This window comes from Megalops cyprinoides, chromosome 9, assembly GCF_013368585.1.
Source record: "Megalops cyprinoides isolate fMegCyp1 chromosome 9, fMegCyp1.pri, whole genome shotgun sequence".
Classification (NCBI taxonomy): Eukaryota; Metazoa; Chordata; class Actinopteri; order Elopiformes; family Megalopidae; genus Megalops; species Megalops cyprinoides.
In genome coordinates, this window is record NC_050591.1 from 23,295,710 (window position 1) to 23,310,647 (window position 14,938).

A 14,938-nucleotide genomic window follows, 5' to 3' on the forward strand; every position below is an offset into this window, starting at 1 on the left:
CTCAAACGTGACTGCTTGGATTGTCTATTTCTTTACTGTGTTCCTTTCTCTTGTGGGAGAACTATCATTAACAGAGAATGCTACATGACTAATTGAAAGTCGTAACAAAAAAATCTATTTGTTCAATGGATCCGAACTATGACAAGTTACCATTTCTAATGGTAATGCAGGGGTTGTTTCGCTGATTATATCTCAGGTGCGATGGTTCAGAAACATTTAGCATTTATCACATTTAACATGTTTATGTTATCATGTTATTTAACATTTATCACATTTAGCGAAATAATCTAGTACAACAGCAAAACATACTCTATTTGAAAACAAAAATAAGGTAAGGTGCAGTCCTCGCTTTTTTCTAGCTCCGCATCAAAACTGATGGTTTTGACTCTATTTCTCAATAAAGTTTTATGAATTGAACATGTGAAAATGACAATCACGGTTAAACAGTTAACATTGTGGGTGAGATACATTTTAGAGTATGACTAACTCAATACCTCACCACACAAAGGAAAGATGCATACAGTTGAAAACACATCAGCGGTCATTTTCACCACTTACTGCTAAACTGCCGTTCGTCACGACTCACATACAGTCCTTGATCAATAATAAAACCAAATTAGCGAATACTCATATTTTTATTGCAGTTCACTGATTTTTATTTTATTTTCCCCGACTGTGTTATGTTCCTAACAAATCTGAAGCAGTCAAACCACTTAAGAGGCAAATGAGTGATATTGTTCGGGATTATTATAAACGTGATGAAACACTGAGTTTGAAAGGCCAACACGTTATTAGGCCTACATTTTGATTAGTAGACACTAAATGTTCCTGTCGTTGATATGACATTAATAGATTATGAATTAAAGAGCAGTGATTCTGTCAAAGAATGCAATTTCGATTTGACCTCTCTCTCTCTCTCACTCTCTCACACACACACACAGACAGACACGCACGGAGTAATTCCTTTCCTTTTCAGGGTTCAGATCAATGGGTATTTCATAGACATAAACAATAAACAAACGAGTTTCATTGTTAAGTGAATTAAAATGTTTTTGAGTATAAAATACCATTCTTACATCAGTAGACTTGTTTAGATTCGTCATTTAATAATCGGGCGACAACCTTCAGAAGAAATGATCATTTATCCTCTTTACTTCCTGACGGAAGCACGCCTCTAATCTGTGGAAACTTTGTCATTTCGCATCATGCTGTGGCTAACGCCACGCGCAGCCTAAGAAGACCCCCCTCTTCATCTGACGTCAGACAGATCGTTTAAAAGGCAGATTTGGGGATCTTGAAGAGCAGAAGAAGCAGCTCTACCCCGTTCCATTTTAGCCAGTTGACTTCGCGTGTGCTCCGGTTTCGACAAGACTTCAAGAAAGATGCTTTCCACGCGTGTTCAGTGCGCTCTTGCCCTCCTGTCTCTTGCACTGACACTCAGCAGTGTGTCTGCAGCGCCATCAGACGTGAAACTCCGCCAGTTGCTCCAGAGATCACTTCTTGCACCTGCAGGAAAACAGGTATGATGCTCAAGTTATAAATTCAACATGCAGTCAGTTGCAGACCTGAGTGAAATAAGAGAAGTTAAACAGTGGTGCCGAAACGCATTCTGTTACGAAAGCCTTCATGGCTTAAGGCGAAGAGTTCCAAGTGAGTTTTAACTTAGTCGGATCTATTTGTGAAATAAATACTTGAAACTTGACTGTAATGTATTGTCTATTAGTACTCTACAGAACCGGACGGAATCGCAGGCTTTCGTTTACGTTTCCTCTCTGTATGCTCCGCGTTGTGGAGAGCTCTCCATGGTACTAATATTGCCGTGACTACAGCTCCAGTGAACAGATCTAGAGTCTGCAATGCTTTTGATGTCCATTGTACTCGTCATTGTTCCACCTGGATAACATACAATTGAAAGCAAATATTCCCATAGGAACGATCACGCACACTGGTGACAATAACGGAAAAAGCCCAATTACTTGTTTTCTCCTTGCTTTTAAGATTAGCATTACCTGTAAAGGTGAACATTTTAAAAACTTTTCAAGCATTATGTTTCCAGTACTGAATTCTTTTTAAAATGAAATGCAAACATCTTACAAAAACATTGCAAAACGGTGATAGGCCTATGTGTCAGGGAAGCGAAAGGACACGTGGAAGCGTGAAATTATATTTATAATCTCCGGACATCATCGTGATTATGAATTTGTAGTGAGTGCTTTAAAACGGTGCACTTCCTCCTCAAATACAAATATACTGCTTTCCTACCATTTATAAAACGACAATGAATCCTACTTTTTCCATTTGTAGGAACTTGCCAGATATACCCTCGCGGAGCTACTGTCCGAGCTCGCCCAGGTTGAGAACGAAGCACTGGAGTCCGACGACCTGTCCCGTGCTGAGCAAGACGAAGTACACCTGGAGCTCGAGCGAGCTGCCGGCCCAGCGCTGGCTCCCCGGGAACGCAAGGCGGGATGCAAGAATTTCTTCTGGAAAACCTTCACGTCGTGTTGACTTGTGTCCGTGCAAAACCTGAACCACATGTATTTTTAAAAATGCATTTCATTCTTTTTTCAATCATCGCTGACCAAGCTCAACTGACCGCCACTCTTGAAAATAAAGTATGTAAATAACACATGTAAACTGTGATGATGGTAACATTGATACTAGTTTCACATAAGAATAGTTCCATTTAATTTGTAATATCTAATAAAGTTCCCCCCATACCCCGAAAGAACTGTTCATAACGAAGAATGTACTTCGAATGTATGCAATTCTGCTTTCGACTGTGGTATATGTATTCTGGCAAATATACTATTTTTAATTGTTTGTTTCAATAAAATCTATGTTTCAGACTCGAATCTCTTCGGAACACCTTCTTTAAAAGTTCGGTTCTGTTTTTCTTCATTACTGAGAGAAAATCTTTCAGTTGCTCAGGTGTCATCGTTTGAAAAACAAAAGAAAATAAAGAAAATACAGAACATAGACTACCATTCCCTTTTATTAATCTGGAATGAAACGCATTACATAGTGGTTCATCTCAAGGAGTTAACAGGATTTTGAAAAACAGACATATGTTGAAAGTTAGAACATGGTTTGTTTCTCTTCTGACCGCTCCCAAGCCTTCAGTCAGCGCTCTCCCCATCCCTTTCCAGTGAATCAGAGCTGCGTGCCCCTGCCTGGCCCGCGCTCCCGACCTCCGTTAGGATTCTAATAGAGTACCAGCAGCGATGATAATTAGGGCTCTTTTAGATTTGTTTTTATAAGAAATCACTCCCACGAGCCGAGACTCCGCTTGTGCCCACAATGAAGGACGATGATTGAGAGTTTAATGGGTTATTGGATTCTTGATTTACCGAATTTAATTAGTAAATACAGAGAAAGACTTGCTTCAGTAGAGCAGAGCTGAGGGGGATGAGGCTGATGTTCTGGGCTGTATTTTTGTGGAAGACTAAGACCAACGACAGTCAAGCCTCTTTACTTTACCATCTTATTGAGCAGTGACTGACAGTCACCCTGCAGAGCTAATGTTACTGTCCCCCCAGAGAACTTCCTTATGTTTAAATAAAGATTACCTTAGCACTGTGTGAGACAGGGATGAAATATGTTAACCAAACATCCTAAACTGAAAAGTGTTGACAGCTGCATTTATTGTAATTGTTTACATAGTGCACTGTTCACCTGTTTGCAAACTATGAAGTGCTATTCTGAGGTTCGAATTGAACAAAATCTTATGTTGATGTACAAGTTTAATAATTCATGGAGACATTCTCCCAGTTGTAAGACAGTAAAATAACTAAATGTTATTCCTGCTCTTTGGCAGCTCTTCTCAGGAAGGTATGTAGACAGACAGGTGTTTTGAACACTAATGTGTGTGCACTTATGTGTCTGTATGTGCACAAGAGAATTTGTGTGTGTGTATGTGTGTGTGCGCGCGTGTGTGTTTGTGTGTGAGAGAAAATGTTTAAAGTGCTCTGCCTGCAACAGGAGACTGTATGTGTGGGTAAATGTTGCTGCAGGTGTGACAGTCCTTTCCCATTTGTCTCCAGAATAACCGCAGGAAAAGCCAGCTGCTCTTTGAGATTAGGAAATTGTAGAGAATGAAAAGTGCTCTTAATAACCCCAGTCTTATTAGGGGCTTTGGTTAAGAAAGCTCTTAAACAATTAGAATTGTGTGGGCAAGACGTTGTCAGAGGATGGAGAATTTGTCACTTGTTTTTTAACCCCTTCTCAGCCAGACAAATACTGTGCTCTCTCTATGTGGGGTGTTGTCTCCTAGTGCAGTCTAAGCTCTGGACTGATGGAGCTGTGTCAGAAGCTCAATATTTATATCTCTCACCTCTCCTCAAAACTGGGGTATGGTCAACAGAGTGGATCTACAAACATAGCGTCAACAGGTACGCTGTAGTTTTCTGATGGAAACACCAGGACACACCAGGATAATAGATCAAGTTCCCTCAGGTCTCGGGGATCTAGAGGTCCTTCTTAAACTCATATTTGTCTTTTTGAAACTATATGAAATTGTTTTTAGTTCTAAGTGGCATTTATTATTTTGACTGTCTCTTTTTTCTCTGTCTCTTTCTGTCTCATGAAATGGATAATTATTTTTGACATTATAGGCAAAAAAGCCTTTTTGACATTTAACACAGGTTACCAACAAAGCATAGACAATTTCAGATGATTTTTTCTGGGTTTTTTTTTCTCAATATAAAGATAATGCCTCCCCTTCCTCTTATGCTTAAGAGAAATATCTGTTATTTCCAGATCAATCTTTCATTCATGCACTTTTCAGACTCTATAAATGAACTTTTGTTCACAAAGCGTACAATCTGTCTTTCCCTCTTTGCCATAACTATGACGTGAAGATCTGTTTGTTCTCAGCCTAGGTTTCCTGTTGGAGGGCTGAGATCCAATCGGAGTCACTCATCATGCTCAGCCATCTCCTTCTTAGGTCTTACCCTTTTTAGACTGTACAGGGTTCAGATGCACCTGGGTTTGATTCAGATATGCCCTGATCTGCTGGCTAAAGTATGATCTGTAGCATCATTTTTTGATTGTAAGCATAAAAAAGGTGTCCATGTCACCATCTTTTCTGCTCTAGCTGTGCAGCTTTTCTGCACATCGTCACAGATTCAGCAGTTCCCCCTGTGCCTCAGTGTTATAAAACATTCTGTGTTTTAATCAGAGAGATGGGGGGTTTATTGGAGTCTGTGCTGAGAATTGGGGGCACTAATGTCTGGCAGGAGGAGTGGGGAGAGGGCTAATTGCTGGGTCTGGGGGAGGCTGTCAGGGGGCCATGATGTGGTAGAATGAAGGTCTATCAGCCACTCCACTGCATTGTCAACGACCAGTCTTTGTGTTGGACATTGCATACCCATTGTACTCACTGTCTTGCTGCTGTGCTGACTGCTCCCCGCCACTGACTTGACAGCCGTGATCAGTCACTGAGCTCCTATCAAGGACATGCCACTGTCCCAGAATTCCTTGTGACCAGCATGAGCGTGGCTGCAGGGACGTGTTGCAATGCTTTGAGAACGAGCGTCATCAAACTCTGAGATTTCTGTGGCACAAAGATCTGTGTGTGTGTGTGTGTGTGGATCTGCGTATCCATACAGCCACAATAATCACACTAATTTTCAATGTGTTAACACACATAATCAGGCTTTGGAGAATCTCTTTCATATGTTCAGCTCCTGCTCTTATTCCACAGCAATGACTGGCATCTGCTTCACCGCTCTCACTGCAATTATGAAGTCCTTTAAATAACCTAAATTTATTCAGCTTGTCTATTAAACTTTGAGAAAGGAACAAAGGAGAACTCAGGAATACGTAGCTTATAATCATATATTCATATGCAATATTGTTCACTAAAAAGGCAATTCATTTTTTAGTGATTGGCATCAACTTGTATATAATGCAGCACAGATCTCATACCAGGAGTAGCGCAGTGGCACTTTTGTGTATCTGACGTGTTTCCTTTCTGTCATTAATCCTGAAAGGGTCTATTTTAACTGCTTCCCCTTCTTACCTGAATAACTTTTTATACCACATCTAACATTTTGTGAGGAGCTCCAACTAAACTGATCCAAAGACAGCCATTGGCGCAGCGTTCAGATGACACATGTTTGCGCATTCAGCTGTACATCTGCCGACTGACGTAAAACGCTTCAGAAGAGTGAACTTGGACAGATTTGTGACTGGCTAGAGGTGACAATGTTGGTGTGTGATTGGGTGATGGTTTTAACAGAGACGTGCGAGGAGACTTCTATTAAGTGATGATCTGGAATCAGTATTCACATTTACCATATGGTTAAGATTTTGATCATGGACAGCTGATCTTCTATTGAATATCAGAAACAAAAAATGTGTCTCTGACATTATACCTTCTGAGTGTGTCAGTCAGTAAGGCACTTGTCTTGTCAGGGTTTGTGGGGAAAGGACCCAGGCGTAGACAATTCGGGCAGTTCTTTAATGATAATCCAAAAATCTCAACCAAACTCGAAGTCAGAAACACAGTCCAGGTCAATAACCAAAAATTCAACAGAAACCAGGCTACATCAAAAAACAACAGGCAAAAGAGAAATCCGGAACAGGCAGAGTCGGTAACAGGCAGAGACAGAGAAGGCCAACCATCAAACAGCGGGAACGAAACAGCAAGATACTGAGACAATCTGGCAAAGGACAAAGAAAACAGCAGGGTATATGTAGGCAGGGAGATGATGAGGGGACGAGACACAGGTGTGTGGAACAGGCTTCAGGTGATGGGCGTGGCCGAGTAACAGGAGGGCAGGGAGGCAGGCGGGACAAGGAAACACAAGGACCTGTAAACAGAAACAAAAGACACACCCACACAGACAGACAGGGAAAAACACATGCTACAGGAGGGCCTCAGGTGGAGGTCCTAACATGTCTGGAGTACAGGCTGAGCCCTATGGCCTGAGTGAAAACCAGCCTTGTCATCTGCTGACAAGGACTAAATGAAAATTGGCTTTGTTGGCTTCAGGATACAGTGGCTAGGTCAACCATGGTTCTATCATTATATTACACCATTCATCCTTACCCTGTGAATCCTTGGGCACCTGCTAGTTGCTTGGATGAGGTCAGTGGAATAACACCTGTGCCCCAATGTGTCCCCACTTCACTGTAGTGAACTACGTGATTCGCAGTGTCAGTAATAGTTGCACAGCTACAGGTGTTTGTATGTACTGGAGGATTGCATTTGCCTCGCCCTGCGCTTCCACAAAATATCATATTCCATACAAGTGTAAGCTCTCATCTCTATATTTCCAAGAGTGAAAATATTACAACTGTGTTTGAAATAGCATATGTTAATGCAGCTGAATGGAAGAAGCACAAGAAGCAGAGTTACAATCATAAGTATGCAGCTGAAATAAAAAATACTTTGCATATGGGTTGACAAAATTTAGTCTTTATCTGTATTTGTCAGTAAGCATATCAATTTCAAAAACTCTAACAGACCTATGAATATCTGCACCTGACTCCTGCGTCATTCTAGTTTGTTTTTTTTTGTTTTTTTGCTCCTTTTTTGGAGCAAAAACTCATAGCTCTGCTCTATAATTTACTGTTTCACTCTTTTTTCTGACTAAGTGGGTTCAGAACCAAAAACCCACCACTTGTACTGAGTGCCACATTTCTGCTTTTCAAGGCATTTGCTCTGGAGTCATGTCATTTTAGTTTCTCCGCTGCCTTTAATTTTTTTGCATTGCAGATGTTCTTCCCCTCTATCTAAATCCACCAATCAAGAATACCCTGACTCTCCACATTTCTGTATTAGCGTTTGATCCTTGATCTTTTCAAATCTGGAAAACATTGCTCTCACTTAATGTATGCCGGTTGTCTCCTATTCTCTCTCTCTCTTTGTGGATCACTAATTTTCAGATTTACTGTGTGGTCAGTACTGACACATTGGCCCCAACTCAGCATAGCCTCTATATTGATTTGAATAGTCGTGATAAACAAGGAAAGAGGAGGTGGGGGAGTGGTTTCAGCTGCAAGTACACGTAAGGTCAGTGCATGCATTGATTCTGCACCAGGAGACATTTCCTGGATTCCTACTGGGGCTCCTCATGTCCTGTCCTGCTGTCACAAGCCCCCTCCCAACACACACACACCACCCTGGAGAGCATGTACAGGCAGAAGCAATCTTCACATGGAGACGGGAGCGAGCCTGGGAGAAATCTCCAGAGTGGAACTGCTCCCCCCCTGGGGACAGCCGCAGTGAAGGTGGCATTAATGGTCTGCGTTAAATGAACTGGAACACAGATATTCGGAAAATCCAATAAAACAAAGTGAAAAATGGAAAGCCACTCATTCAGCAATGTGACACACACACACACAGGTCTGTCTTGCAGACACACACTCATGAAAATTCATGTTGCAGCCCTGTGATGAGTTGGTAATGAGGTTATCTCTGCAGAGAGCAGAGCTCAATCAAACACTCAGCATGTCTAAGTGATGTTTGAAAAACAGTGAGAGAACGTTGGCCTGCGTTCATCTCCGTCATTAATGGGCTGATGGACCCAATCATGGAAAGCAGTGGAGGATGAGCGCCCTTCAGTGAACAGCAGGGGGCACTCTCTGGGATTAGCCTTGTGGTTCTTCTTACTCTCATTAAGCAGCATGCGAAAAGAGTATGCTGTCACACACTCAGACACACCGACACACTCAGACACACACCACATATTCTAAAACACGCACACACACACATACACACATATACTCACACACAACCTCTCTCTCATACACATTAATAGTGAAAAACAGTGGGAGATGATGTTCTCTCAGAAGGGGAGGGGATGTGCTGCCTGTGTTGTCCCAGAGGAGTTTGCTAACCCTGTCAGCCCAAAGACATCCATTTGCCACTATTTACATATCATTTCCATAACCAATTATGATTCTCAATTACAGAGGTATTAAATTAGACCCTTCCCTGTCCATTGGGGTATTTTTCTCAGAGATCTGCCACTTCACTAATGCTGGCTTCTTCTTTGGTACTATTTGCAACTGCATTTATTGATAAAAAAGGAACACTCAGTGACCACAATGTGACCACACAAAGACCGCTGCGTGAACTGATGGAATGTGACTGGTGTGAGACAGGAGCCATTGATCGAGGACAGAAGGATTATTCCAGCCGTCTGTAGATGCTTGTCTGAGATCGCCGTGGTGATGAGCACTGAAGTTGCCTGGCGACAATGATTGGGGGGGGGGGGGGGTGGAATTATGGTGATGTGATAGAGATCAGATGCAGTGGCTCTGGGGATTTATGTGAAGATGTTCATGTGAGATTGCCTGGGTCTCCTTCTTTGCTCTTCTGTCCCCCAATAATCCCTCCTCATTCTACACACACAAGGCCACTCCCCATTTAGGGGGGAAGGATGCCAGAGGACACCGGGACACATCACCCTTGATGAAGATGAGAGATGAAGAAAAAATGTAGGAGGAAGAGGAGCAGGAGCTGGAGGGGCAGGGAGGAAGAGTAGCATACCATGTCTTGTTTCTCAGCAGGTAGAAATACATTTATTCCAAGAGGGATTGAGAGACAGCATTTTCTGGTCAACACAAAGCCTGCTATTGTTCAGTGATTTGTGGATTTTGTGTGGAGAAGGCCATTAACAACAAAAGGGAGACAAAGTCTCTTAATTCAGGACACAATAGAGTGTTGGGGAACGGTTTCCACTGATAACAAGCAGTCCTCCCTCATTCACCAATCTGCCTGCTGCCAACCCCCTCCTCATCCTCATCTCCCTACACCTCCCCTTGCCTGTCTCCCTCTGTCTGTCTGTCTCTCTGTCTTTCTCTTTCTCTCTCTCTCTCTCTCTCTCTCTCTCTCTCTCATATGCACACACACTCACAGGCTCACACACATACACACACACATGCACATGCACGTAGACACAATCAAATGTTGCTTCATTCCATAGTGTATGCAGAAATTTGTGTTCAGTACTTTGTAGTTTGTGTCTGCCTTATTGCTTTATAGAATATTATTGCTATCCACAAGGCGTAAGTTATGGAGTCGTGGAGGTGGGGGGTCGCAAAGCAGAGTCAAGTAAATAATATCATAACACATAAACAGACAATTACAGCCAGTCAACCAAATCGTAACTAAAGGAACAAAACAAATTAGACTGTTACTTGAGCCTAAAAACCACCGAGAGAGATATGTTTCATTATTGGTTATTTGCATTGGCATCATTCCTATCCAGGATGATCTGCCTTACACATGTTGTCAATATATACACTGAGGTGTTTTCTGAAGCAGTTCAGATGGAATACTATGCTGAAGTGTACAACAGAAATGTACCATTTGGGAATTGACCCTGCAGCCATCGGGTCACAAACCTAGCTTCAAAACTATTACTCCATACTACCCTTAAGGGATGGACAGTAGGAAGAATAGAGATAATGAATGGGCTACAGTGAGAGACTGAATAGAACAGTGCCCCGATGGGTGTTGTAAAGTGCAAGTGTGACGTGTGGAACATGTGAGCACAGCATGCATGCTGCATTAGTACACCATAAGCACATTGACAGGTGAAGTCTGAAACTGAATTAAGCTTGAGCAGCGCGTCATGATTTTAGTCAAGTCAAGTCCGTCTGAGCTCAAACAGAAATGTTAACAATGCAGTATGACTCTCTAACTGCCAACTCCAGTCTGACCTCAGACACTTTTCTTTCCAGGCATCCTGTATGCATGGAAAGAGGACAGGGAGTCTTCCATCAGATCTGACTTAGGACTGCCCTATCACTGATGACTTCACTCCATCTCAGCCTCTTTCTCTTTTGGTTTGAGCAGGTTCAGTAGGCCTGTTGGTTGAGAACTACCTCTGTAGTACAGAGGGAGAAAATGTAAAAAATGTCAACAGACACAATCTGCAATGTCTGCAGATTACTGTCCATCTCCAACCCACAGATACACAGGGAGAGACTCTCCGTGCGTACAGCGTCCAACATTGCAATGAGAGTAAAGAGCTCTACCTAGTGGCACTAAAGTGAACTACACATGGAGTGCATGACCAGAGGTGGAGTAACAAGCAAAATAAGCAGTGGAAAAAGGTACTGCCTTCCTACAGACAAAAGCAGCCTTGATCTTTCACAAATGAACATTCATTCAGGTATCACCAATGTGCAACCAACCAATGAATTTCTGTGGCATTCAGAATCAGTAGCGTAAAACAGCAGTTAGTCAGCATGCTGAGAGTACGACACCAAAGGCAGGTACAGACAGTCACATTTCAGTTCAGGCCAGCTACCCAGGGAATATTTCTCCTAGGAACTTGGAGAGGGGGAAAATCAAAGGTTTAGGACTAAATGAGCACAAATGGAACAATTTTAACAGAAGCCAAGTGTTGCCTTGATCCGTCTTTACTATCCTATTTCTCTCTAACATTTCTTGCTGTTCATAGATCCACGACTCAGGACCACAAAGTTGTTTGCATGTATTAGCCAATCAGCAGAAATGCACCACCATCATTTTCAACCATAGGAAATGAATACATAAATCAATTTGAGAACTGATGCCCCATGGAGTGTTCCAGATCGAGAGGGTGACCAATCAGCTTATTACCTCACATCACAGCCCCAGAGAAGCACCAATTAGTTTCTGACATAATTTCAGACACAGCTGCATTCAGGGCTATGCTTTGAAGTCTGAACAAAAGAAGTCTAAATGACAGATCTCAGTCAGATATCTTTGTGCTGTTGTCAAGAAGTCCCTGTGACCGCATTTTAAGAACATGTCAGTGATCATACCAGCTGCAGATTAATTAGTTAAGAGATTTCCACATAAAATGCATTGTTCAGACAAATATCTTTAGCAAACAAAGAAATTGGATGCTGACAGAGCAGATAGAACACAAAACTGTGCCATACGGGTGCATTATCGTGGATCACTCACCTTGTATCATCCACATGTCAATCATAATGACAACAACAGGCCCCTTAGCCTATCAAAGCTTGTGATTTTTTACTGTAGATGACGCGGTCATGTTTTATCCACACTTCAATCTTCATATTAAATCCATCATTGTCCACAAATGTAAGCATGTGTTCTTGTGGCTAAATACTGGTATCAAACAGTTTCTTCAAGCTGGTAAAAGTTTATGAAAGTCTGCAGCATCTAGAGTAATAACTATCTTGATTTCAGTGAACAGTGTGCATCTGTAGTTTCATATACTGATACCACAGCTCCTTCACCTGGTCATTGTTCCCCACATATGACACCCTGTAAATTTATTTTGATCATATGTAGTTTTTTTTCTCCTAAAAAAAGAAACATCTTCTTGACATCCAAATACACACAGACAGAGTACACAACATATATTGTCAAAATAACATTAAGCAAGGACACCCATGGCAAAATACATAAAATTATCACACCCCCAACCTAACTGACCACAGTACATTTCCTGACTGGCTGAAGATAATTACTTCTTTACTGTCTTGAGGGGATGTCGGTATTACTCCCAATATGCCATAAAGGAATTCACATTTACTGGTTTATTAAAGACATTTTTCACTTTTTTGTGTCCACAACATACATCTTTGTGGACATTCCCATAGGTTGTGTTACATATTAGTTTCACACAGTCAGGAGAGACTTCTGTATGAAAATTGCTGTAAGTGTGTGGGTAGATATACTGTAGCCCATACTTTTACTTGAATATTGGAGTGGGGGCATGGTCCATTTATTCATGTCCTCCCTCTGATGAGATAAGGGTATATTATTGATTGTAATATTGAAAGTATAACATTAAAAGAATATAGCTGTGAAATAGGGGGTTATATCTGATATATCTAAGTGCAATGTTACTAATGGCATTTGTCTGTAATATTTACATGTACTTCACACCCTGAGATTTCACAAAACTGGTTCATACCATTTCAGAAAGGGAATACGTTTGCATGAAGGACAATTTTCTGCTTATTTTTTCCCTTTTTACACTGTTAATACAAAAATTATGTTGCATCTATATCGTATACAGAAAATACTATAGCATTGATGAAAGCAGGCAGCCATTTTGTGCTCCCATATAAACAAAACATTGAGTATTCATTAACCTCCTAGTGTTAATTATATACATTTTATAATGTTCATTAGCCTCCTGGTATTGATTATATAGATAATGCATAATGTTCATTAGCCTCCAACTGATGCAAAACTAATTACATCCCTTTACAAACCCTGGGTAAACAGTGCTTGTTTTTGAAAATGTGACACCAACTGTTTGTCAGTATTTTAGGATGTGAGCTTCATCGTGTTAAACCTTCATCAGCTTTATTATCTTAAGAAGCTAGAACTGGGAATCAGTAAGGGCTTAGTCATTCTTCTGATTGGAAAGAGGATATAACTAGGCACTCTTACTTTCACAACAGAGATAGGCAGAGAAAAAACATTGAAGTCATCGAAGTTTTATGTACTTTGACTTCAGAAAGTTGTAATAGGACCTAAATGATCCCAATGTATTTCTCATGCATAAAGTGCAGAATTTATTAATATAATCCATTATCCATTCTTGTCTTTAATTGCTGCAATATAATGTATGCTCTGCCTATTACTAGCCACTCTTTCTTTAAGACACTTTTTGTTTGCCTGTTTCAAACAATAATTGTCTTGCAAATAAGATTTCCTTCTGGGCTTGTGAGTAATTAGGTCATTTAGTAATAATGACCAAGCTGTCTTCTATTCCTTTAACACCTTTCAAGACCTACAGACATTGAATCATTCCTCAAGACGGGAGACTTTTTGTTCAAAGTCAAGTTGTCCTAATAGCTTTCTTCTTTAAGTCATTTTGTTGTGCTTGTGAAATGATCAAGCCACTGATTCAAGCCCTCCAGGCATCCCAGACCATTACTGGGTCAGAGGCTGCCATATCTTCAAGTACAATGGTAAGTAAGCGAGTTAGCATTCGGGAAGAAAACTGCAATCACTTAAGTAAATTACTTCATTAATGATAATTAAAGGATCTCAGTAACTATCTTTGTGAAAATAGGAAGAAAAAGTGTGAAGAATAAGAAGATGAATATGAAGACAGAAAATTAAAGACCTGATCTATGTGATTACTTTCTTTTGAAATCTGTTTCAGTGTTATCGCCCTCACGTCATTTTCTGTTAAACAGTATTGATCGTAGTATTTAGTGGGTCAACCTTCAAAATCACAACCTTGATCTCCAGCTGCACAGACCTGTAATTGTCACCAGTCAAAAACAATCAGGTAAAACATCTGTGACGACAGAAGTGATAAGGGCGAAACCTGCTCCTCACCTCTCCTCCAAGACACGTCAATCTGTCTCTGTCATCACTGAATGCAGAGACAGGCTCGCTCCCATCTGCTCTTCCGGACGCTATGTGACACTAATGCTACTGTAAGTGTATGCATAACTCCCCGAAAATATAACTCGTTCCACATTTATAATTATGATTAATTGCTACCGGGCAACCACCAAATATTATCCTAGTTTTGTTTATACAATCTACTCTACTCAAAAGCGAGTATGTGCTCTACCGCAGGCTTAGGCATCATTGCGTTTTTTTTTTTAAGTCAGAAAAAAAACAAACTGATCAACGGTAAACGAGTTGGAGCACAGACAAATTTTCAAGAACATTTGAAAAAAATATCAGCACTTAAACAACAGTTTTAAAATTATATTTCTTTTATTATATTTTAAGCAAGTTTGACAAAGAAACTGGGCAGTGTTTTGCCTATAGGCTTTCCTTACACTATTGCGAGGAATCAGTGTTAAGAAGTCATGGCAAAATTATGTATTGTGTAGTTAAATTGTTGAACGTAACACATGATTATGATGGCAGTCCGCTGCAACTATGACTGTATCGTACTGGTCCTTCTAAGGAGCAGACCCTGTCGTGCGGATAGAGGTCACCCAGTGCCAGCCGTCTCCAGGGCAACGGCGTCGAATTAGC

At 41.0% G+C, this 14,938-nt stretch overlaps 1 protein-coding gene across 1 annotated transcript; it reads left to right on the forward strand.

Moving 5' to 3' along the window:
- The first annotated feature begins 1,315 nt into the window (after positions 1–1,315).
- Positions 1,316–2,796, forward strand: sst1.1 (somatostatin 1, tandem duplicate 1). Its single transcript, XM_036537174.1, has 2 exons — positions 1,316–1,520; positions 2,305–2,796. Exons 1-2 carry the CDS (start codon positions 1,383–1,385, stop codon positions 2,506–2,508), a joined length of 342 nt encoding a protein of 113 aa, XP_036393067.1. The 5' UTR covers positions 1,316–1,382; the 3' UTR covers positions 2,509–2,796.
- Positions 2,797–14,938: the final 12,142 nt, after the last annotated feature.

Excerpts from the sequence above, each read along its gene's own strand:
- sst1.1 (XM_036537174.1), top strand. The coding sequence starts at position 1,383 with ATGCTTTCCACGCGTGTTCAGTGCGCTCTTGCCCTCCTGTCTCTTGCA. Across the intron at positions 1,521-2,304 it reads TTGCACCTGCAGGAAAACAG|GAACTTGCCAGATATACCCT; the intron begins GTATGATGCTCA and ends TTCCATTTGTAG.